Source organism: Anabrus simplex, chromosome 11 (assembly GCF_040414725.1).
Source record: "Anabrus simplex isolate iqAnaSimp1 chromosome 11, ASM4041472v1, whole genome shotgun sequence".
NCBI classification, from domain to species: Eukaryota; Metazoa; Arthropoda; class Insecta; order Orthoptera; family Tettigoniidae; genus Anabrus; species Anabrus simplex.
This window is the reverse complement of record NC_090275.1, coordinates 14698995-14725217: the sequence shown is the minus strand read 5'-3', so window position 1 is coordinate 14725217 and position 26223 is coordinate 14698995. Positions and strand designations below refer to the sequence as shown.

Genomic DNA, 26223 nt, shown 5'->3' with positions numbered 1-26223 from the left:
TCCCACTCCTAGCCCTTTCCTATCCCATTGTCGCCATAAGACCTGTCTGTGTCGGTGCGACGTATAACCAGTCGCAAAAGGTAAGGTAATTAAGATAAGGGTGTATTCTGCCCGAAGGCAGGTCCGAACCTCCGCAGAGGTGTTCCTGAGCCGGAGTTTACGTACGGTAGGGTGGCCAGTTCCTTTCCGCTCCTCCATTCCCTTACCCCCCACAACAGCGCGTGGCAACGCATCCAACTCCTGACCACGCCCAATGTTGCTTAATTTTGGAAATCTCACGGGATCCGGTGTTTCAACACGGCTACGGCCGTTGGCTAGTAGCAAAAAAAGGAAAAAAGAAAATGAATTTGATGACGATGATTGCATTATTCTATTCGAGATTCTAAAGGTGATTGGGATCAAATATCGAGAGAGGTGTATCTACAAGCTGTACAAAAATCAGTTTTCGTTGAAGAAAATGAGGACTATGAGAAAGAAGCAGCAATCCACGAAGGAGTGAGGCAGGGCTTCAATGTGCCCCCCCCCCCCCCTCCCAACCTCCTTCGTCCTTTTCAATGTTTCTACAAAATAAGCGGTGAAGGAAATTGCATCCCCCTGTGAGTGGAGGCTGTAGAATAAAACTCACAGAATCCCCTGCCTGTTGTAAGAGGCGACTAAAAGAGGCTCCAGTGACTGTTAACTTAGGAGCGTGGAGTGGCGACCGCAGGGCCCTTAAGTGAGTCCTGATATTGCTTCTACTTACTTGTGGCAGGCTTCTCACATTCATGTATCCTATCGACCACACTTGGTCAACTCTTGTTCTTTTCCGACCCCGACGCGAGGGCTAGGATGTCTTTCATTTTGGCCCTTGTCTTTCTTTGAACGATATCTTCATTTTTCGAAGTGTCAGATCCTTTAAATTGTTTCTCTCCGATTAGTGTTATATCACCACCACTAATCACCACTGAAGCAAATTAAAGAGGAATTTTTAAAAAAGGAATCACAGCTCAAGGAAAGAAAATGAGAATTCTAAGATTTGTCGATGATGTTCTTTATCTGAGTCTACAGAAGATCTGGAGGAATTTTTGAATGGTATGGACACTGTCTTGGACAAGGAATACAAGAGGAAGAGAAACTGGGGTACTCATGGCGTAAGCTATCACTCCGGTTTCCTGGCCTGAAAGGTCAGCTGTTGGAGGGAACCGAGTTCGATTCTTGGTCGAACTGAGGGTTGGTTAACTCCACCAAATGGGGGGCTGGGTGTTTGAATTGGTGTTAAAACACATCTACATACAACACATTAAAAATCATTACATCCCTGCACATAGAGTTGGCGCCAGGAGAGGTATCCTTCCGTAAAACCAGGCTTAATTGAGACTCCAAGTATTGCGTAAAATTCTGCGAAGTACACTATATAATGCTTCCAAAGGCAACTGAGAAGAGACAAATCGGTTCGCCAACTCTATGTTCGGTTGTGGCTATATTTTAAATTGCCGGCCTGCGGTGTAGGGATAGCGTGCCTGCTTCATATCCGAAGGGCCCGGGTTCGATTCCCGGCCAGGCCAGGGATTTTTACCTGGATCTGAGGGCTGGTTCGACGTCCATTCAGCCTCCGTCATTACAATTGAGGAGCTATCTGACGGTGAGATGGCGGCTCCGGTCTAGATAGTCAAGAATAACGACCGAGAGGATTCGTCGTGCTGACAAACGACACCTCATAATCTGCAGGTCTTCGGGCTGAGCAGCGGTCGCTTGGCAGGCCATGGCCCTTCGGGGCTGTTGCGGATGGGGGGGGGGGGGGTATATTCGATTTCTAGTAGCCGTGAATTTGAAACTTTTTTATCCAGATAAATCTATAACGAATTAGTTTGGTACAGAGGAAAACTGGGTCGAAGTTCCTCTCGTTTGGTTCAGATCGATAGCGAGGAGAGAGCTGGACGGGATGGTTTCCATGGCCACCAGAGATGGAACTACCCATCTCGGGCAGAATGGGCTGGTTGCCATGACACATCCAGCTAGTTCGGGGAAATGGCTTAGAGGTGGCGTTATCGATATACAGGATAACACAGACGGCCGCCAAAGAAGTGTTACAGCAGGCTTTAACATCTCACTGTCATATGTCAGTCAAATTACTGAGACAGAACATTAATGAAGCGTCACTAACTGAATTATTTTAAAATGATAGACCTGCTGAAGACTCAGTATCCCAAACAACGTGCTAACAAGTGTTCTGGACCAGACTCGAGACATCGCTGTATCCTCTGTGTGAAGAGGGGGTGGGAGGTTGCATAGAATACATCCACGGTATCACCTGTCTGTCCAAAAAGGGGAGTGAAAGGGATGAGCTTTCCCCACAAGGATTCTCAACTTACCGAGCGAGTTGGTAACGCGGTTCGAGACTTTTAGTTGAACTTGCATTAGAGTGATGGGTTCGTACTCCACTCTCGGCGAACCTGGAAGTGGTTTTTCTGTGGTTTCTCATTTTCACATCAGGCTGAGGTTGTACCTTAATTAATGCCACAGTCACTACCTCCCCTCTCCCATCCTCGCCACAAGACCTGTCTGAGTCGGTGCGAAGTAAAGTAAATACACAGAAAAGATGTCATATTTCCCTTTGTGAATATAAAATGATCATTAATATCTGGGTGGGTCGGTAGAATAACATCCACAGTATCGCCTGCTTGTCGTAAGAGGTGACTAAAAGGGGTCCCATAGGCTCTTAACTTTGTAGCGTTGGTTGGCGACCACGGAGCCCTTAGCTGAGTCCTAGTATTGCTTCCACTTACTTTGCCTGGCTCCTCACCTTCATCTATCCTATCCGACCTCCCTTTTACAACTCTTGTTCTTTTCCGACCCCGACGGTGTTACATATCAAGGTCTAGAGAGTCTTTAATTTTCACGCCCTTCGTGGCCCTTGTCTTTCTTTAGTCGATACCTTCAGGCCCAATTTCTTCAACGAGCGTTAACACTGCTGTATACTTAACACACAATTTAACAATAATTGTTAACACTAACAAACTGTTACCGTAATGCTTGTGTTAAATTGATATGACACCAGCCCCGTGTTAAACCTCTTCACAACTGCTAAAATTTCAAAATGGTAACACCTAGAAGTCGTAAGTTTGAAGCTGAAATGATGTATGAAGACTATCTATAAACTGAAGAAGGCAACGGCCGACCCATACTAAGAAAAAACTACTTTTTATAGTGGTCAGAAGAAAGTTTTCTTCAAAGATGTCTATCCTCCGGTCGCAAGTGACGCCGGCTGTTGTTATCCATTTCATCCAGGCTGCGGATATCCTTGCATTGACCTCTACGACAAGTCAGCCACCATCAGTGGTCAGCAACTCTGGGTTTGGGCCACTCTTTATGTATAATTTGATAGTCTGTTTTCTGGTGATGAAAAAAAAAACCGCTGAAGAGATTACAATGACTGTCCCACATTTTAAGGCGTACAATCTGAAAGCCCACGGAAAAAAATAGTAGTTTTATAAGACTGACTATTATACTACGTAATTTGTATCAAATATTGCCATTGATGCCTTCACGGCCCGTACTGATAGTCGTCATATGGGCTGTTGGGCTTATGCCGTGTCAAGAAAACAGGGTGAAACTCTTAACGTTACGCAGAGAACTTTGGTCTGCGTCTTGAGAAGAAAATCTCGACTGTTCGCAAAGAAGACTTCTCAAATAATTCTAGTCTTCCGTTTACCAAAGGATTATGAGAAATCATCAAAGCAAGATTGCAGAAAAAGAAGATTTACGACCAGAATTGGCTTCACAGAAAGCAGGGCAGACCTATAGGTCCGTGACTAAGAAATACAGAAAATATGTAAAGAGAGAGGGTTCTAAAGGAAAAGGGAATACCCACCAAATACTAAAAAGAAACTCTCCGTAACTAAACCACACTGTCGCTGCTCACACCTCCCAGCCGCATATTGATACAGTATGTAGTTCATCAGACCAATTTTCGTTGAGTTCATTTTCCTACGCGGGTGTGTAAAAGAAAATGAACCTTATTGTATGGTACTGCAGGAATGTGTATTTGCATGACATATTTACCCACTCCTAGAGTATGATGTGGGTCGTTGGTTGGAGTGAACCAAACCAGTGGTGCCAATGTAGCAACATTTTTAAATCGATTTTTCGTTACCTGGATTCCTGTTGACGAACTAACCGAGATGAAAATGAAAATCCACAGCCTGTTTCCAGTCATCTGTCCGGGTCAGGGATGGAATTAATGAAACTTCAATCTAGGGGCGAGGATAGGAATCGTGCCGGCTGCCTAAGCCTGTCCGCACTCCTCTGGGGCAATGATTAATGACTGATAGATGAAATGAAATGATATTGGAGAGTGTTGCTGGAATGAATGATGACAGGGAAAACCGAAGTACCCGGAGAAAAACCTGTCCCGCCTCCACTTTGTCCACCACAAATCTCACATGGAGTGACCGGGATTTGAACCACGGAACCCAGTGGAGAGAGGCCGGTGCGCTGCCGCCTGAGCCACGGAGGCTAACTAACCGAGACAGTTGATATTATTCAAGTTTTTTGGTCTTTGTTTTTTAATATACTGCAATCGGCTTCTCATGTGTTATCTCGGGCCGATAATCTTCGATGTTAGGTCCCTTTAAACAACAAGCATCATCATAAGGTGTTATGATCCACTGCAAACTGACCTCCGCTCAAATCGAGTCAAAAAATTCCCGACCTATGCGTACTCTAGGCATTCTTTGCAGGTTCACTGAAATTAATGGCATTAACATCTTAAAATTAAACTTGGTCTCCTAAGATCTCCCCACTATTGACTTTTGTTCCCCGATTTGGTCCTAATCTGCTATCACAAACATATCTCAACTAAATGGTACTTTTAACTTTAACAGTATCATTGTTAAGACTCGCTATCCTGTTTTTAAGAACACAACTAAACTAAAATCTTGAACTACCTGGGTATTCTTGACCTGAAAAGCAGTTTACAGCCCTTTACAGTTCTCCGATCTTTGTTACCTTCATAAAATAAACAATGGCTATACCAAATGTAATACTCTGGAATCAGAGATACGGCTTTTCGCAGATGATGGTAATCTGTACAGAGTAATAAATAAGTTACAAGATTGTGAGCAATGCAAAATGACCTCGATAATGTTGTGAGATGGATAGTAGGCAATGGTATGATGATAAATGGGGATAAAAATCAGGTTGTGAGTTTCACAAATAGGAAAAGTCCTCTCAGTTTTAATTACTGCGTTGATGGAGTGAAAGTTCCCTTTGGGGATCATTGTAAATACCTAGGTATAAGTATAAGGAAAGATCTTCATTGGGGTAATCACATAAATATGTATGTGTATGTCCAGTCTTCAGCCTAAGGCTGGTTGGATCCTCAACAGCTCTGCCATCAGCTGTCATAGATGGCCTAGGCATCACTGAAGAGGCGTACTAGGGAAATGAGGAGCGAGGTAGTTTCCCGTTGCTTTCCTCACCGAGCCACATGTTGCTATTACATATCAGTCTCCCAAGCCCACTGAAATGCATGCACAAACCGACCCTATGAGCGACATTTTCACACCATTCATAGCAGGGACTGGCTGCACAAGGAATGGCATTACTAGCATCCCTCATACCTCAGTCACTTTCATTTTGTCTAAGCCAAGGATAAGACAGAGACAGATCAATGAAAGTAACAAAATTGCTCTAGCCCATACCAGAAGACATAGTGCACTGTAAACACTAGGTCCTGCCATGATTGTAAATAAAGGGTACAGATCTCTGCACATGGTTATTGGAGTATTTAAGGGGTTGTAGTAAGGATGTAAAGGAGAGAGCATATTTGTCTCTGGTGAGACTTCAACTTGAGTATGGTTCCAGTGTATGGGACCCTTACCAGGATTACTTGATTCAGGAACTGGAAAAAATCCAAAGAAAAGCAGCTCCATTTGTTCTGGACGATTTTCGACAAAAGAGTAGCGTTACAAAAATGTTGCAAAGTTTGGGCTGGGAAGACTTGGTAGAAAGGAGACGAGCTGTTCGACTAAGTGGAATGTTCCGAGCTGTCAGTGGAGAGATGGCGTGGGAGGACATCAGTAGACGAATAAGTTTGGATGGTGTCTTTAAAAGTAGGAAAGATCACAATATGAAGATAAAGTTGGAATTCAAGAGGACAAATTGGGGAAAATATTAATTTATAGGAAGGGGAGTTAGGGATTGGAATAACTTACCAAGGGAGATGTTCAATAAATTTCCAGTTTCTTTGCAATCATTTAAGAAAAGGCTAGGAAAACAACAGATAGGGAATCTGCCACCTGGGCGACTGCCCTAAATGCAGATCAGTAGTGATTGATGATTGATTGATGATTGATCAACGTAATTCCCTATACACGTTGTCCACCTCGCCGTACTCATATGTCCTGTCCGCGCCTAACCTTACAACAACGCTCTATCTTCCACCGTCTCCCAACTCTTGGTGACTCACTATGCGATAATGACATATTCACACCGTATGCATCCTTCAAACACAAAATTAAAAAGATTCTTTTGAAGTCCTCTCCAGGTTTCCAAATTCTTCCGTCCAACCCATGGCCTTTCTTCTTGCTCTGTAACCGACCCTTGTCAGTTATCGTTGCCACTGTTGTTACATTGTTAGGTTAGTGAACGAATCATATCCGTGAAATTTCATTGTAATATTTGTCCTAAATGGACAAATTGCTTTCACACAAATCAACAGTAAAATTAGCGGTTAATACCATTATTACTAGAGAAATACAGATGCAGTACGTACCTACGACTATTTCGCTGTCGACACGACTCTCTTCGATGGCATTACGTTTCATCGTGTTGTTTCCTTTTTGAGGTCTAACACCGATGAATGGAAGTGCTATGTCTGTGAATTGTCAATATCTTTGTCCAGCATGACTAGCGCGGGCAGTTCAAACGGGAAAAGGAGGTACCACAAAAAATATATTCGTTGAAAGAAAAATAGAATCAACAATTTTATTAATTAATGAGTCATGGGCGCAAGTCAACACCTCGCCCCACCAAGTAACAAAGCAAAGCAAAGAAGTTTAAAGACGTTAAGTGAGCAAAGACTTCACACATACAAAAGTGTTATATGAACGAAAAACATACTGAAGCGCTGTGACGTAGTAGAATTCATATCGTAATGTATCAAAGTATGTATCTACAGTATATATTTATCTAGTAATGATGATATTTATTAATTTACCGCTAATTATTGTTTGAATATGAGTAAAAGAAATTATCTTCCATTTAGAACAAAAATTATAATGAAATTTCATGGATACGATTCGTTCACATACCCTAAATTTGTTATATTATTAGTGTAAAATGGCCCTCCATCGCCTGTATCTAATAATTTTTAATTAAAAAGTTTATGTTAAAAGGTGAACAAAAGTTGTTAGTCGCAGAATAAATAGTTTCTTAGCTATGAACCTGCAAAATGGGTCTTAAAATATGCAGGTTTTATACCCAGGTGCTACCAAATGCTCTCTTCCTTCACGAGAATGTCAATGTTTAGTAAATCTATTCACTCAACCCTAACCCGTACGTAAGGCACACAACAGTATATTCTGGAGTACCACGTGACACCGTTATGAAGAGGGGTGTCCGCTATCGACCGCCCCAGCCTCAGGTCATTCATACTCCTGAGACTGCTGACTCACCCTACCACATTGCGAACAAGTGCAGCAGCCCCCTATTTTGTCTGGGACAGAAAATCGAAGCTAAGGTACAGTGTGACGTCACATAGCCTACTCCTGTCGAATAGTACCAAAGGGTCTGCTCAAGGCTTAACGCTGAATGTTGGATTGCAATATGCAATATATCACCAAACTGGGCTTAGCAACGTTGTTTACGGTACTACATACTTTAGAGTGGCGGTGGTGGTGGTGATTATTCTTTCAATAGAAAGTACAGCCATCAAGTAAACCATCCTTTATTAACACTAATCAGAGAGAGAAAATGGAAAGGGTCCAGCACTTCGAAAAATGCAGGTATTTGCCCAAGGAAGACTAGGGCAGCAAAGGGCGTGAATATGAGACTGCCTAGGCCTCCACACGTAATAGCGTCGGGGTCAGAAAAGAACAAGAGTTGACCAAGGGAGGTTAGATTGGATAGGATAGATGAAAGTGAGGAGCCCCACACAAGTGAAAGCAATGTAGGACTCAGCTAAGGGCCCATTGATCGCCAACCCACACTCCAAAGTTAAGAGCCCATTAGGCCCCTTTTAGTTGTCTTTTACGACAGGCAGGTGATTCCGTGGTTTTTTCTACCACCACCCACAACGGGATACATATTTCAGAGGTTGTAAGTCTAACGTAAAAATTCTTACGAAATGTGGACGGAGCTTCTGGAGCTCCGAAATACTAGCACAATAACAATATACTGTACCACAATTATAAATCATTCTAGCTGTGAAAGGTCATTCTAGGAATATCTTTGGTTTTCCGATTCAAGAAACCGTACCCACAACACGACATTATAATAGCTACAACACCAACTTAATATCAGTAACTCTTTTACATTTTAGTGTGTTTTACAGTATTCACGTCTGAAAATTCCCGCAATTAGCCAATTACAATTTGCGTTCACCGTATTCACTTCAGTGAACTGTGGGCTTGAATGTCAAAGAAAAAAAAGAACATGCGTTCTCGCATGTAGAGGACTGTCATTGGACCTCACTCCCAGAGCTCCAAGGCATCTCCCTGTATTCTTTACTCCCTGGTTCATGGCGTATGGTACCAATGGAACGTACTTAGTTCCTGGTACCAACCTAGGCGACGTACAGACTTGGACTGCTGCCAACTGAAGGAGAGAAGCGTTGGTTGGACGCTCTCTTTAATTCATTCGTGGTTAGTTGCTATGGTAATAAACAGTCTTTGTTGCTACGGTAATCAACAAGTTATTGTCAAATATGGATGTTGTTCTGTGCGGAGGTTGCTACGTGAAAATGACTAATTTTAATGATTTCAAGAGTAACTTTGAAAATGTTGTCGTCTTATGTTAATCACGGGCTACTAACTAAGGAAAGGAAATGTGAGAAATGTAGACATAGCACCAAACTCAGTATTCGGCGAGGTAACGACTTATATTTTAGATGCTCTCGTAGGAACAACGGTGTGAAGTGTGGCTGGTGGGTTAGTGCTAAGTAAAATACAGTTTTCGAGAGGTCGAAAACTCCCTTATTCTAAGTAGGATATTTCGCTGCGCTGTGATGCACTCTAGCAAAGCCAAGATTTGCTGTTTTAAAGAGCGAACTAGATTTAAGTGACAAAACTGTAGTCGATTGGAGTAGCTTTTGGCGTGAGGTTTGCGTGTCATGGGTAGATTGCAACAAAAATAAAATTGGTAGAGCGAATGTTATTGTGGAAATAGACGAAAGCAAATTCAGCAGATCTGCATACCAGCGTGGCAGATACATAAAAGGGCAGTGCCTATTCTGTGGTGCTGAAAGGCAAAATCACAAGAACTTCTTCACTGTTCCAATAAAAATGTCAAAACAAGGATACCGTACCTTGTTGGGGTTATAAAAGAGTGGGTATTGCCAAGACCAATCATAATTTCAAACTGCTGGAAAGTTGACGATTGTTTAGAGGACGAAGGGTACGTCTAGAGTCAATTACTCCTGTTGGCTGAATGGTCAGTTCGGTTCAATTCCTGGCCGGATCGGGGATTTTAACCTTCATTGGTTAATTCCAATGGCCCGGGGGGCAGGGTGTTTGTGCTGTCCCCAATATTCCTGCAACCCACACATAACAGTATCCTCCACTACAATAACACGCAGTTACATACACATGGCAGATGCCGCCCACCCTCATCAGAGGGTCTGCCTTACAAGGAATGCACTCGGCTAGAAATAGCCACACGAAATTATTATCGACAGCAGCAGGAGTGGGCATGTTAACAGAAGTAATAGGAGGGTGATGCCTGATGACAGACCTTCTGTACATACGCGGAACATTGAAAACTGATGGCACCATTTAAAACAAGGAAGCGATTCTATTCCGACATTTGGGGGGAGGAAACATAATTTCATAGGTTATCTTTTCCAATTTCGTTTCTAAATTGCCTTTCCAATATAGAACAGAGTCCACAATTTCTTCCGGGCAGCTGCTAACCTCTACTCTCCTCTCAATTAAGGTATGCTCAATTTTGCTACAAATCTATATACGTTATATTTTGTTTAAGTGTATGTATGAAAATGGTTTTTTTCGGCATTCGTCTGCCCTGAGCCAATACTGTAGTTCTAATGCTTAGAAAAATATGGCTAGCCCTGGTACATTCACAGTTCATTCCTCCAGTAAACTTATGTTATGACTTTCATCATTTCCCTCGTATCAATTATAACATTGAAATCATTGCTTTATAGTGACCATATTTGAAAATAAACACGTGCTTTGTTTCCCTTGGACCAAACCTTATGGACCATTTAAAAATATTCTTATAGTTTATCCGGCGAAAGTTCACTTACTGCAGTACTTTTTCATTACAAAGCCATTAGTCTGTATTGGTTAGTCCAGCTAGTGACAAAACCATTGATCTGGATAGATTAGGTCCGGCTAGTGAAAAACCACTAGTCTGGATTGGTTAGGTCCGACTACTGACAAAGCCATTGGTCTGGAGAGGTTAGGTCCGGCTAGTGACAAAACCATTGGTCTGGATAGGTTAGGTCCGGCTAGTGAAAAAAACACTGGTCTGGATTGGTTAGGTCCAGCTAACAAAAAAACATTGGTCTGGATAGTTTAGTTCCGGCCAGTGACAAAACTATTGTCTGGATTGGTTAGGTTCGGCTAGTGAAAAACCATTGGTCTAGATAGGTTAGGTCCAGCTAATGAAAAACCATTTGTCTGGATAGGTTAGGTCCAGCTAGTGAAAAACCATTGGTCTGGATTAGTTATGTCCGACTAGTAACAAAACCATTGATCTGGATTAGTTAGGTCCGACTAGTAACAAAACTATTGCTCTGGAGATGTTAGGTCCGGCTAGTGAAAAACCATTTGTCTGGATAGGTTAGGTCCAGCTAGTGAAAAACCATTGGTCTGGATTAGTTAGGTCCGACTAGTAACAAAACCATTGATCTGGATTAATTAGGTCCGACTAGTAACAAAACCATTGGTCTGGAGATGTTAGGTCCGGCTAGTGAAAAACCATTGGTCTAGACTGCTTAGATCCGGCTAGTGGCAAAACCATTGGTCTGGATTTATTAGGAACGGCTAGTGAAAAGCCATTGGTGTGGATTGGTTAGGTCCGGCTAGTGAAAAAACCATTGGTCTGGATAGGCTAGCCCTGCCTAATGAAAAAACACTGTTCGGGATAGGTTAGGTCCGGCTAGTGACAAAACCATTGGTCTGGATTGGTTAGGTCCAGCTAGTGGCAAAACCATTGACTATAATCAAGCAAAGGTTAGGGCCGCGAAGCGGCTTTAGACCTCTTGACATCAGCGCAATTTATGCCTCACATCATTATGTCGCATGAATTACAAAAGTGACAGAAGTGCAGTCTATGATTTACAGTGGCCTGCTTTGAAATTACACATACGCTCAACCAAGCATTATGGCTAGTCTTGAACCATTCAAAAATATAATTATTTCTCCTTGGAAAGAATTATCAAGTGCATTTGTAACATTGCCTCGTTGACTTTTTATACTGCATCAAGTTTATCATAACGTCTTGCTGTCTTGAAATTATGGTAGTGACGTTTCATTGGGAAAATCCTCAGCCAAAGGCAGAATCCACTGGCTCCACCGCCAGCCATGACTATTATTTTCTTTATACTGGTGAGTGTTTCGCCAAGATTTACCAAAAAGGAACGTTCTCCTTTGCGAAAAGCTTAAGATCATGAAGTTATGTCTTTCGTTATATGTTACATCAAGGAGAACTGCAACTCTACATCAAAGGAACTTAGGAACTTAACATGTAGCCGCAGCATCTTTGGCGAGCAAAGCCTACGGCAATGAGAGGTCACTGGTGGTATACTTTCTATTTCAGCACACATTATTTATACAAATCCACAGCCGCAGCATATTAGGCGACCAAGACTTACAGTAATGACTAACGTGACGTCAATTCCGTCACACATTTTGTCGCGTTACGTTACACAAATGTTCGAATGACCCCTAGCCGTAAGACATATTGATGTCAAAAACAATTTGGATTGCAATAACTGAATACTCTCTCCCCAGTTTCAGATGATCCGGGACTAGGGGATGGGAGTATTCTATTCTCAATAATAGAAGAGCGGCGTGGCTCATCACTTGGCTGAATGTTTTCTATATGTGTTTAAAATCTCATATGGAACAGTTCCGTATGTTGAAGTCAATGAGAGCTAGCAACTAATGTGACATTTCTCTGTTTATCTGTTCACAGAAACTTCAATGATCCTGTAGTGGAATATGCACAAAATAACTAAAGGCTTGAAGAAAAAGAAGAAAAACAAAAAGAGTAAAAAGGGCGAGGACGATCTTTTCGACCCCGCCGAACTCGAGAAGTACAGACGAGAGCACCAGCAACAACAGGACGGCCAGGAGGGAACATCAGAGGACGCCGCCGCAGAGAGCGCTGGTGGAGCAGACGGTGACGAGTGGCGTCAGTTCAAGGCACTTACAGCAGGAGTCGACAGCGTCCTTAAGAAGACTCAAGGCGATCTTGATCGGATCAAGTCTACCAGCTACTTCCAACGTAAGAGTCCTCAACCGGAGGTTGAACAACAGGAGAAGGATCAACAGCAGCCTAGCAAGGCTCCTCAGGAGAAGAAGAAAGGTAAGCGTTGGGTAGGCTTCGAGGAAGGCGCCGGAGTTCACTCCGCCGAAGAAACCGAGGACGAGTCGGAAAGTGCCGAACAACAACCAGCTACAGAACACACAGCGGCAGAGCTTCTGGGAGCTGAAGCAGAGGAAGAGGAAGTAGAAGAGGAGGAGGAGGAAGAAGCCGATGAAGATATCTTCGACACATCTTACGTAGACGTCGTCACAAGTGGAGAAGTTAAATTAGCGTACATACCAGACAGTCCCACTGAACAAGACCCCACTGACTTTGATCCATTCGACACATCCATCGCAGAGAAGCTCATAAAAGACGCTGAAGAAGCTGAAGCTAAAAAGAAAAAGCTCGTTAGTTTAGGTTGTGCAGTTGAAGTTTTAACGGGAAAGCTTGACAAAGTTGATAAACTTCCGTCAGTGAGTACACCGTCAGGCAAAAAGCGACGACCTCGAAAAGGCCAAGACGTCGACTTACTTCTCGGAAGTTTCGACGACAACGGTAACACAAATGAACCTTCAGAGCTTCCAGCCAATGAAGAATTCATTGTTGAGGTTACAACAAAAAGCCTTCTAGATGAAGACAACATTTTACTTGATCCCCTTGACGTTCCTCCAGTAAAGGTCAATCTTATAGAAGACGCAGGCTTAACCGAAGTAGATAAGCCAGCAAGTAGCGAAAAAGAAGAAAAGCCTCAGGAGAACGTTCTTGATCTCAAAAATCTTGTCCAAGAATTTGATATTATAACGGTAGCTGAGGATGAAGTAGCTCCAAAAAGTGTAACGCCTATACCTGCCGCAGTCGTTCTCCCCGAGGACGAGCTAGAAGACGAGTTCGCCGCCCTAGCAGCAGAATCTCTCTCCAAAGTACCAGGTGACAAGCACGACCTCGGCGAAGAATGTGCCGACCCCTTTGATACATCAGCAGCGGACGCTTTATTAGGAGGCCCCGCTGACTCCGTAACAGCTCGCGACCCTTTCGACGCCGAAGTTTCTGAACTAACATCTAATTTCAGTGCTTCTCCCCGACGTGTGTCCAGAACATTCCCCATATCTCCGGACGTCGATATTGTTCTTGCAAGTGATTCTCCTGCGCTAACCTCTTGGACAGCTTTCGAAACAGAGGAGGATTCTTCTTTACCTCCGGTTATAAAACCGACCAAACCACCTCCACCGCGGCCACAGCCGCCGGGGGCATCTCAAGCAGGACAATTTTCTACTCCTCTTGAACAAGCTTTCACAGACACAGATATCCTAGCACTAGCGGAAGACCTAAATATTACTCCTCTTGCTGCATCGGGCGAAGCCGATCCTTTCGACACTACTTTCGCAGAAAATATCCTCCCTGGTAAAGTTGAACTGAAATTAATCGAAAATGAGATATTGGGCGGGAAGGGCTTTGAGGTGAATGAGGCGCACATCCTTTCACGAAGTGACAGCGATTTCGACTTCAACCCCCGAGAGGACGAGCGCATACACCACCAGCAGTTTCTCTCCACTGTTAGTATCCACATAACTGATCCGGCTGGTGAAGTTCAGCCAGAAGAACACGACCCATTCAACAACGTAGGAATCAATTCCTTGACTTTAAGTCATCGCGATCTTCTAGGAGGCAGCACCACAGACCTCTCAAAGCTTGCGCATGATCCAATTGAACCGGCACCAGAACCACAGTCTGAAGAGATAAGTTATACTGATCCTTTTGATACATCCATCGTTGATGTTATTACTGCTCCTGGTAAGGCAGAACTTAAATTTATTGAGAAAGAGCTCTTGGGTGAAGTTGTATCCGCGCTTCCCAGAGATTTAAGCGACCCAGATTTTGATCCACGAGCAGAAGAACTCGCCGCTGAGAGATCTGCAGGGGAAACTCCAGTACGGCCGCCTCAAATAGCTCGTCCGGACATACTGGTGGTCAGTGAATCTTCCAGCACAGTCCCAAAAGTAGTGGCATTCGATCTTCCAACGCCTTCTTCAAGACCAGATTTGCTGGTTGTTGGTCAAGAGGAAGGATCACGAATTTCCAAACCTCTTACTCCATACTACGTTGATAAGGATCCTACTCAAGCATTTGTTGGACAAGATGAAGGAAACTCAGATGTAGAAGTAGATCCTTTTGACACATCATTTGCAGAAAATTTAGCACCTGGAAAGGCAGAACTTAAGATAATTGAGAGTGAATTTGTAGGAGAATCTTCTGGTTTAAAGCACAGTCTATCTGATCAGGACTTTAATCCTAGGGGTGAGGAGGAAAACGCTGGAAAGAATATTAATCCTCCTGAAGTTCAATGTACTGTTAATCTTGGAAGACGATTTTCCGATTTTACTGGCGACCGACGCCGCCTTCCTCCAAGAACTCTTCCTCTGAGCAGTACCGTTCTCAACCCTTTACCTACTATACCAGCTGTTCCTACACCTACATCCAAACCTGACTTGCTGGTTGTTGAAGAGAATATTGCGGATATAGCCAAACCTCTGACACCAGCCGTTGAAAGAAAACCTTCCATTGCTGAAGGAGCAGACTTCGACTACACTGATCCTTTTGATACGTCAATCGCTAGTAATCTCTTACCTGGTAAGGCTGAACTCAAGCTATTAGAAAGCGAGTTAATCAGTGAACCGGGACCAGAGTCATCCATTAGACGAAGTTACACTGATCCAGACTTCAATCCCAGAGATTCTCCTGATCAGGAGGTCGCAGCTGCATCTCTAGAGAAGCCTGATTTACTTAATATTCCTTCTGAAGCTGGGCCTATAGCAAAACCACTGACACCTGCTATACCCGACTGTACAAACGGGACTTTGGAAGGCGACACCGACTACACCGACCCCTTTGACACGTCGTTAGTGGGAGACCTCGTTCCAGGTAAGGCTGAGTTGCGTGTGTTAGAATCAGAGCTCATCGGGCAGTGAATTACACAATGGATTTTGAGACTCAAAAAGGGGGAAACCCCTTCCTCATGGAGGATATTACGGACTACTCAAACCCCACCTCTCAGTTGGACACTGGAAATGGTGCGGGCCTAAGCTCAAACCCTTTCTTAAGCAGCAATGATTTCAGCATCCCTGTATCTTCAGAAAACCCATTCTTGAGTTCCTTAACCGAAGAAACTGTTTCAGCTTCTCCTTTCACGACAAGCTCAACTACTTCCTCTACAAACCCATTTGCACAGTTTACGACAGATTATAGCTCTGGACATGATACGAGTACTATGGACTTCTTTGGTGGGACCTCAATGGCCTCTTCGGCTGTAGAAACAGCTCCAACATCAACTTCTTTGGCTTATACAAATATATTTGCCACGACTGATGTAAACCCTATTACCTCTACAGCTGATGATCTGTTCGGTATAACAGAGTCTGCTGTAACCAGCACAAGCACTCAACCACAAGGTCATCAGCAGAGAATGTCAGGTGGTGTAGATCTTTTAGAAAGTGCAGGAGATTTCTGCAAGGAGACTTCTGATATACTTAGTGGATCTGTTGTGGTAGAGGATTCGTCTTCAAGAACGAGCACACCTAAAGGGGGAGGACCCCCACGAAGACCGCCGCCTCCAAGACCCCCTCCTTCCAAGGAAACTAAGGACCTCATTCTGAGTGTTACTGGTGCAATGGAGGCAACTTCCTCACATCTACTAGACAGGCTCCAAGCCACGCGTACACCGAGTCCTACACCAATACGAGACTTGCACTCGCCCAGTCCAACTCCTGATGCTCCTTTCTCCGATTTCTTGGGTGTGGGGGGCTCAGAAATGCCACCTGCTAAACTGCCTTCCTTTCCAAGTAATCCTGATCTCAACTTATTGGGAGATATGGAAGAGGCTCCAGCACATAGACAACCTCCTCCTGTTCCAGCAGTTCCTCAACGGCCACCTAAACCGGAAAGACCTGGCAGACCTCAACCTCCTAAGAGACCTCCTGAACCACAAGCAGACTTCATGGATATTTTTGGAGGAGAAGAACCAGCAGCTGTATCTCAGCCTGCACCGCCACCTCCAGCACCAGTGAACACAAATGCTGACATCCTTGGCTTGTTTGATGCACCTCCACCATCGTCACAACCATCAGCCATGGAAGTTACGACGACCATGACTTCAGCATCGATGGGTGCAGACTTGCTGCTAGGTGATGACTTTGGTGCACCAATGAAGGAACAGCCAGTTGAACCTCAAGAAATGAATTTACTTGCTTCGTCTCCAATTGCAGAGTTCATCAGTGAACCAGAAAGACAGCTAACTCCGGTCGCAGCCACAACAACGGCAACAACGGATATTAGCTCAACACCTCAAGAACTTTTCCAGGATATGATGGAAGCCTCGCCTGCCCCCATGCCTGTTCAAACCGCACCTGCTGTCAGTGCGACAATGGGAGATGAGTTCGATGCTTTCGCAGCTAAGTTTGAGAGTGTGGCAAAGGAGGAACCTCAAGAAATGCACATTGTAGAGGGTGATCCTTTTGATCCATTTGCAGCTTCAGCAGCAACCACTGCCATGGATACGAGCGGAGATGGTGAGTACTAAATGAAATTTTCTCTACAGTAGCATTATCAGTTTATTATTCTCTAAGTACTGGAGAACCAGTAGCGGCGATTAGGAGAAAATATTACATTTTTACTTCATTTTGGCCAGGTGAAGCTAGGAATTATAAAAAAGCAATTTGTAAAAGCGTGTCGTCTTTTCAGCTAATTCTTTCCTTTATTTTCTTTAATCATTAATAAAATTATTAGTGGAAATACGCACAAAATCTCGTTCGTCCCGGCTAACCAATTTGTATAGCGCCACAGCAGGTAGTGGAGACTTTGCAAGTGCTGTGAGAAAGGGTAGCAGGGGTGTATGTGTATATATATATATTTGACAAGGTCATGGACATTGAGGTATGGTTCACCCGCTTGCCGTGCGCATTCCTCAGGCTGGCAATCTCTTTAGTGTGTTACTTGCTTAGTGTGTAGTCAAATACTAAATGATTTTAATTGTATAATCACACCGTACTTCCTTTTAATTGTAATACATGTGTAATATGGTTCTTTTGGTGAAAGTTTTGTTGTATAGGATTGAATCAAAATCTCAAAAAACTCTCTGTCAGAATTCGCTCAGAGAGCTTTTCTTTTTCAGTTTATATATATATATCCCCCACCCGGGTACTGTTTGTTGTCTGTATGTTATTGTTTTTCCCTCACACTTTTAATTCTCAATCGCCGCTACTGTGGAGAATAAGACAGTGCTATCAAGAAAATGTGTGTTACAGTCAGGAAATATTTTCCTCGGTCAGAAAATGTAAATTTCTATTTGAGTAGTACTGTAAATAATACAATAATCATTTTCCGGTAAATAATACAATAATCATTTTCCTGAAAACCAGAAGTCTCTAGTTTCATAATTGAGCATTTGCTGCAAATTTAACCTGTTAAGGCCGAATTTACAGAATTTCGAGGGAATGATTTCATATTTTGGTGATGTAATAGAAAAACACAGACAATTTGACTGTTCTGTTGGGTAAAGCATTGTCAGTTATGAGGTACTGGTATTAAAATAATTATTGTCATAAATATTTAGTTGTTTTATTCACAGGAAATAAAAATAAAGATATAAATATAATAAATTGAACAGGGAGGTTTTACAAACTGTAAAAATTAAAATTAATGTTCCCCTTGTAAATCATATAGGGTCTACAGTTTTCAACTATCATCTGTGATATACCATCTCTAGTTTTAAGTAATGGAAATTAAGGTTGGGCTGTTCCAGTAAGGAGCTTGAAATGAAGTGTTTCAGTCACTGCCTGCTCGATCTGCATCCAATGACTGCTTATACCGCCTGCTCATTACAACATTTTAACATGGCACTAAATGAAACAGTGTGTTTACAAATATCCACGGTAGACGGCAGCACCAAATGGCCCCAGTCTGTCGGAATGAAATAGCGGAAAATGGCTAGCACTGCACTTCTTTTCAGTGTAAATGGTGTATTATACAACATTGTATTTGTTGGCGGATTGCTTCTCCGAAATATTATGAGTATGGGCAGAGATCAAAATGAATATAGTCACTTTCACGTAGTATATTAGATAAGTATCCGGAAGCGATAACGCTTGGAGCAGGTATTTCAGCGCTAATAAAGGAATGATTGCAAGCAGAAGGTACTAATTTGAATGATCTGAAGAAGGTTTGTTCTCTTATTTGCGACGAAATGACAATTAAAGAGCGGCTGCTCTATAATAAAGAACAGGACAGATTCTATGGATTTGTCGAAGCAAATGGGATCTATAGAGAATAAATTGGAATAAACCATCAACTCGCCAACGAATTGCTGTGCTTTGTAATTCATGGGTTGACGAATATTTTACGATTCCGCTTGCCTACTTCATGGTGAAGGCATTACGTGGAAATGAATTTTCCTCCTGGTTCAGCAGGTTTTGAAGGCCGGATGCTATGGTATTCGTCTTGCGGCAAACAAGCATAGAACACAAATACTCCATTGTTCCAAAAATTTGTTGACGGAGAATGAATTCATGTGTGGTTTATCCACACAACTCCAGTATCTGCCAATATGTTGAAGAGATACAAGAAGCGTCCAAAGCTCCGAATAAAATAAAAAAAGACTTGCCAAAGAACCACATCAAGCTATTATGATCACTGTCCGACTCCCTGGGTGAATGGTCGTCCTTGAAGTCTTTGGTTCAGAGGGTCCCGGGTTCAATTGCCGTCCAGGTAAGGGATTTTAATCGCGTCTGACTAATTCTCCTGGCTCGGGGAACAGGTGTTTGTGTCTGTCTCAACACTCTTCTCTTCAAATACAGACACAGCACCACACTACCAATCATGACAGAAAGACGTAATCGTTGTTAAGTCCCTCCATATTGGGTTGGCGTCAGGAATGACACCCGGACGAAAAACAGGAGAAAATCCGCATATGAGTGACACAGTTCGTACCCGCAAACTCACAGGTGTGGGAAAAGCGGTGGAAGAAGATTATCTACTTCCTCTTTCATTGTTCATCTTCTACAGAATATTTTTTTAATGTGCTGACACAGGCCTTTCAGGAGATCCATTTGAAGCCATGTTTAGGGCTATTAAGAATGGAAGAGGTAGTATTGACAAGACTGACTCACGGGCTGTTCAAAATTCCGTAAAGAGAATTCTGAAATCCGGTATTTTAATGTCCACCGATGGTGCTAGCGTTATGCACAAGCAAATATAACAATCTCCTGCCTCAATATCGTCTTCCAGATTTGACTAAACAGAATCAGTGGTATTTGACTTACTGGAAGATGTTCGAGCCCCCCATGAATCAGTGTGTGCTACTTTTGTAACAGCTTCTCGGGTACTAGCGTGGGTGCTATTTTGGCGCTGTAATCGAAGAAGAAACTGAATGGAGTGCGTACTTGAATAATGTTTACATCTCAGTTGATGTATCCCTATTGGTGAACGTGATCAGTCACACGGATACGCCTGCGGTATCCCCGGCCGCGGTGTACTGCCCTAATTACGGGGCTATATGAATTTGTCGAGGTTGCTCTACCGTACTGCAAGAACTCTTCGAGTCATTTAAAGTGTGTTAGTAAAAATAATCACCAGGAACTTGCGTCACAAATTGTGGTGGCCAAAATTATGAAACCTTCGCTCAGTAATGTAGGAAAGTATAATACAGACGATGTTACCGGGTTTTCTTGTCCGTCGAAACCGCCTTCTCGAGAAGCCCTGAAGCTATAAATCTCTTTATAAGTAAAACTCTTTCCTTTTTCTACTTTATTTTCAGAGTTTGAACTTCGCTTATGTGCTTGTTTACCTGTACTCCCGCGATAACTATGGCCGTTTGGTGCTGCCATCTAGCGGCGGATTCTTCGCAAGTCGTGTTTCACGTTTGAGTATGGAATCAACAGGCAGTATAAGCAGCCATCGGGTGCATATCGAGCAAGCAGTGGTTTCAGTATACTCAAATACAGTAGAGACAATACGCGATACTCTGCGAGATATCGAGGGACAGCGATTAGAGCTCTGTCTAGCGGAGTGACCTGAGAGTTACTGATTCTGTCATAAGAGCACGTGTATTGTTTGTAAAGTTTTTGGGGTTATTTATACGTTTGCATTAAGTTGACATAAGTAAATAGTAGCGTGTGTCATTCCTTTATATCTCCTGTCAATATGAGTGGAAAGATATGTGCTGCATTTGGCTGCAATAACTATGAAGTGCAGAAGGATTCGCGGTCTTTCTTCCGTTTCCGTCGTGACAAGAAAATGTAAGTAAATACTGTGTTTGCATATATATTCTTCCAGTTACAAAGATACTTTTATAGAAGGCCTACTTCCTAAACTTCTGACCTGCGCTTATTTTATTGTATTAGTTCAGCAGTTAACCTTCAATACCAATGGTTACGTTTAAACGACCTGTCGTGATCCTAAGGATTCGGCAGGCTGGGGACTTGGGTTCGGGTTTTTGGGAGCTTAATCTTAAAATAATAAGATCACCTTTACACACTCACACTTTTCCCTTCACCTGTATTGAATAGATAGGCACACATTACATATTTACACATTATACAATTAATAAGAAACCTGAAAATCTTTGTAGGCTACAGATACACTTTTAGCTCTTCGGTAGATAGTCCCTCTCAAAGTCTTTGACTATCTAGTTCAATTGCATTCCATAATACAGTAAGATTGTACCATACAAACTTGGTACGGTAGTTACTTAGCTTTTGATTGAAGATTTCTTCAATCTTCCATGACGTCTTCTCCCTTGACTTCTTCTCTGCGCCCACGATACTGTAGTCGTATTGAGTGATGCGATGTTTAGTTCACGCGGATGTGTAGCTTCGGGATTCGAACACAACACCCTCAAACTCCGTCATCGACCAGAATAGTCTTTCTCCCAACAGTTCTGACTACCAGGTTTGGTTTACTGATAGGATAGGCTCACTATAACACTCGGCCCTCCTGACAAACAGTTCGATATTTGTGTTATTGCTGGTCTAAGCCCTTGTACTAGCAGTCTGCTAACTATGCTGAACACAGTGATTCCTTCTCTGTCTCGCGTAAACCTTTGCAATTTCCAGGCCGTTTACTAAGCCACATTTAACTGGTTCTGTGGCTCACTGCTACGTACATAACCCACAAGATATGCACTGCTATGGCTCACAGCCACCCACACATTACTAGCACGGAAGCTGGACAGTGCTCTCCCTTTGTGACGTACAGTCACATACATGTTGTTAGCACGGCAGTCGGTCAGATTCTCTCTCGACCTGTCGAAGTATCATTCCCTATATTTCCTGTTCGAAACCTCTCGAGCTTTCCCCTCTACTCCTCCAGGAGCACCGGTAAGACGTTTTTAAGTCTGATTGGTTCACGAGTTCCTTTCATTAACTGAGGGGGAGTAACATAGAATTCATGCGAACAATTTGCATCTTGCTGCGTCAACAATCTACGCGATATTTGCTTTGATTTGCTTCTAGAAACATTTACAGAACTTTCTTTTGCGTTTTCTGATTTACACTGACGCCGTGTAGCTGACCATTGCACAACATTACACATGGACCCACTTATGTTGCACCTGCTTGCTTCAAGTACGCACAACTTGTCTGAAGTCTTATGCTTTGAATACTTATAACTCTCTTCCACTTAATAAAAATAATTATCACTCAACATTTTGAAACACTAACTTCTTGCCACTGTTACATGATCATAAAAACTCTAGATCAATACTCAATATCCTTAGTCTCGGAGGTCACGGATTCAAGACTCGCTCGAGTCCGTTTGCTCGGCACGGAGACATGAAAGGGACCGCGTCGCAACACGCGGTCGTGACAGACCGTAGCAAACTCCACCAAATGACCCTTGTCTACCAGTTGCTATATACAAACACCCAGCTATCTATCGTACAATTTTGAGGCTTCTATCTTCATTACAGACTATGAATCTCATGTTAATCTGTATTGATGATTGAACTTCTTACAAAATTATACAAAATATATTTTAATCCTCCTAGTCAATACTATATATTAAAGTCCAATTGAGACAAAACTTCACATGTTATAATATTTTTTGTACAATTTTGTAAGAAGTTCTTTCTTCATGTCACAAAATACTCGTTCTGAATCACTGCTCGAAATAGCACCACATCGAACAAATAGTTACGACCATTTCTTCTTGCTCACTGCTTCTGACATTACGGAATACTATCCAGGTAGATATTAAAAAGTCTTTCATCAGTCAGTCACTACTGATCTGCATTTAGAGCAGTCACCCAGGTGGCAGATTCCCTATTTGTTGTTTTCTTAGCCTTTTCTTAAATGATTGCTAAGAAATTGGAAATTTATTGAACGTCTCCCTTCGTAAGTTATTCCAATACCTAACTCCCCTTCCTATAAATGAATATTTTCCCCAATCTGTTCTCTTGAATTCCAACTTTATCTTCATATTGTGATCTTTCCTACATTTAAAGGCACCACTCAAACTTATTCGTCTACTAATTTAATCGAGCAGCTCGTCTCCTTTCTCCCAAGTATTCCCAGCTCAAACTTTCCAACATTTTTGTAACGCTATTCTTTTGTCGGAAATCACTCAGAACAAACTGAGCTGCTTTTCTTAGTATTTTTCCCAGTTTTTGAATCAAGTAATCCTGGTAACGGTCCCATACATTAGAACCATACTCTAGTTGGGGTGTTAACAGAGACTTATATGCCCTCACATTTACATCCTTACTATAACCCGTAAATACCCTCATAACCATGTGCAAATATCTGTATATTGTGTACAATGATATTTATGTGATTACCCCAATGAAGATCATTCCTTATATTAACACCTAGGTACTTACAATGATCCCCAAAAGGAAATTTCACCCCGTCAATGCAGTAATTAAAACTGAGAGGACATTTCCTGTTTGTTAAACTCACAACCTGGCCTGTAATCCCATTTATCACCATACCATTACCTACTGTCCACCTCACAATATTATCAAGGTCATTTTTCAGTTGCTCACAATCTTGTAACTTATTATTTTATACAGAATAACATCGTCCGCAAAAAGCCTTATCTGAGGTTCCACTTATTTACTCATATCATTTATACATATATAAGAAAACATAAAGGTCTTGCTCATCTAGGATGTTTAAAATAGCCTACTGTAAATTCCTCCAGAGTTCATACAGCTGACTTGGATGAATGACATGTAAATGACACCAAAAATTATATATTAAATGGAAGTATCTTATGGTATCCCATTTATGTTTTACTCTTCTCATTTAAGATTATGCATTGGTTTTTCAGAATATAGAACATAGTAACTCAGTAATATAGAGTTTGGTAAACTCAAATTGTACCATAGTCATATTCAGTTCATTTTATTTTTCCTTTTACCTAGTTAGTAGACATTGTAGTATTAACTTAAAAATTCTTCAGTTACGAATTTGATATATTTGTGTTATTGTCAACTCTCTACATATCCTACAATTTTTCCAATAATAGTAATGATAATGAATTTTATTATTGTTAATCCTTATCTGATTTACATGTTTTCTCTCATTCGTTGTAATTGATTACCACAATATTTTAAATTAATACTGTAAAATTATAGGGGTATCACTCTACTTTCTCACTCACTTAAACTTCTGGAGAAGATAACTGAAAGAAGAATTAGGAATATATTTGAGCTGTTATTGGAGGAGCAACACAGGTTCAGGAAGAACCAAAGCACTACAGACCTGATGTTTGCTGTCAGAATGCTAACAGAGAAGCCCGGGGTGTATGGTAAGGTGTAGTTTTTATGGTCGTCGAGAAGGCCTACGACAGTGTGCCTAAAGAGATAATCTGGGAATGTCTAGAAGGCAGAGACAGGTGTGCCAAATTTCCTGATGCTCAATAAAGATGCTCTATAAAAGTGCTTAAGCTGTGTTTGGACATAGGGGACGGAAGATCAGATTGGTTTGAAACCAAAAGAGGAATCCAGCAGCAAAGTGCCACTCCTGTTCATCATTATGGATCGGATCATAAAATTCATCAAAGAACATTGCAAAAAGCCTAACACTCTAATATTTGCAGATGATGTTCTGATCTGGGGAGAAATTTAAACAGAAGTACAGGAAAAACAAAATCTCTGGAATGGCAAGTTTAAAGAATATGGACTGAACATCAGTAAATCAAAAACTGTTTAAATTACTATCAACAGCAAAGCCACAGATTCAAACATATTTTTGGAAGGAATTCTCTTATTGGAGGGAATTCTGTTACAGTCTGTTTCTAACTTCAAACACCTTGAAGTATCATTTCAGAAAATAACACAGTAAACCAAGAAATACTTAGCAGGACTGAGAAAGCTTCTCAATGTTATTTTCATGTGATAAATCTACTCTGGGATGAAAAAATACCACAGAAAGCAAAATTGACCATGTTTCATACCTACTTCATTCCAATTCTCACATATGTACTCGAAACATGTACCCTGCATAACAAACAAATAGTAAAATCCAGTCAACAGATATGAAATTCATCAGAACAATGAACCAAAAGACCAGGAAAGACAAGTTTTTTTTTGTTTTTTTTTTGCTAGGGGCTTTACGTCGCACCGACACAGATAGGTCTTACGGCGACAATGGGATAGGAAAGGCCTAGGAGTTGGAAGGAAGCGGCCATGACCTGAATCAAGGTACAGCCCCAGCATTTGCCTGGTGTGAAAATGGGAAACCACGGAAAACCATCTTCAGGGCTGCCGATAGTGGGATTCGAACCTACTATCTCCCAGATGCAAGCTGACAGCCGCGCGCCTCTATGCGCACGGCCAACTCGCCCGGTGAAAGACAAGATTAGAAATGAAGCAAATAGGAAGGAGGCAGGCATCAAACACCTGTTACTGAGTTTTTAGGAAGTTGCAGGCTACAATGGTCTGCGCATGTTATGAGGATGGATAGAACAAGAACAGCAAGGAATTACTTTGACAGAGAAGTGAAAGGGGAGAGGCCAGTTGGGATGCCAGGGAATTTATTGATAGACACAGTGAAATCGGAGGTCAGCAAAAGGAATGTCAAGTGGAAGAACATAGAGGAACAGAAACTATACTTTGTCAGGAAGAAGTGGCGAGCGCTTGTACACCACAGCCGGGAAACTGGAGCTGGAAAATGGTGATGATGACTGTAAAAATTCTAAAAAAATATGCAGTTAAATGTAAGAGAGGATCAAGAATACTAACTTTGCCACTTTATAAAGACAGAAAAAAAAAAAATAAATAAATAAATAAATAAATAAATAAATAAACACCATGAGTGATTGCTACATTTGTGGGAAGCAACTCTCCAGAACATAATACCCTCTGATGGTGCCCTTGAATGTGGATTGCCTTTCATGTCAAAGTCTGTGTAGTTAGGAGCGTGCAGCTGTGAACTGGCATCCAGGAGATAGTGGGTTCGAGCCCCACAGTCGGCAGCCCTGAATATGTTTTTCCGTGGTTTACCATTTTCACACCAGGCAAATGCTGGGGCTGTACCTTAA

At 42.1% G+C, this 26223-nt stretch overlaps 2 protein-coding genes across 4 annotated transcripts in view; both read left to right on the top strand.

The window, feature by feature from the left end:
* Positions 1-15659, top strand: part of stnA (stoned A) — a 135386-nt gene extending 119727 nt beyond the window's left edge. For all 3 annotated transcript variants that reach the window (XM_067155381.2, XM_067155382.2, XM_067155384.2), the window contains exon 2: positions 12358-15659. In XM_067155381.2, coding sequence (XP_067011482.2) covers positions 12384-15659 — 3276 coding nt within the window. In that variant the 5' untranslated portion in view covers positions 12358-12383. The remainder of the gene's footprint in view (positions 1-12357) is intronic.
* The window catches only part of stnB (stoned B), a 72627-nt gene continuing 61936 nt past the window's right edge, over positions 15533-26223 (top strand). Inside the window, exon 1 of the mRNA XM_067155695.2 lies at positions 15533-17255. Coding sequence (XP_067011796.2) covers positions 15668-17255 — 1588 coding nt within the window. The 5' untranslated portion in view covers positions 15533-15667. The remainder of the gene's footprint in view (positions 17256-26223) is intronic.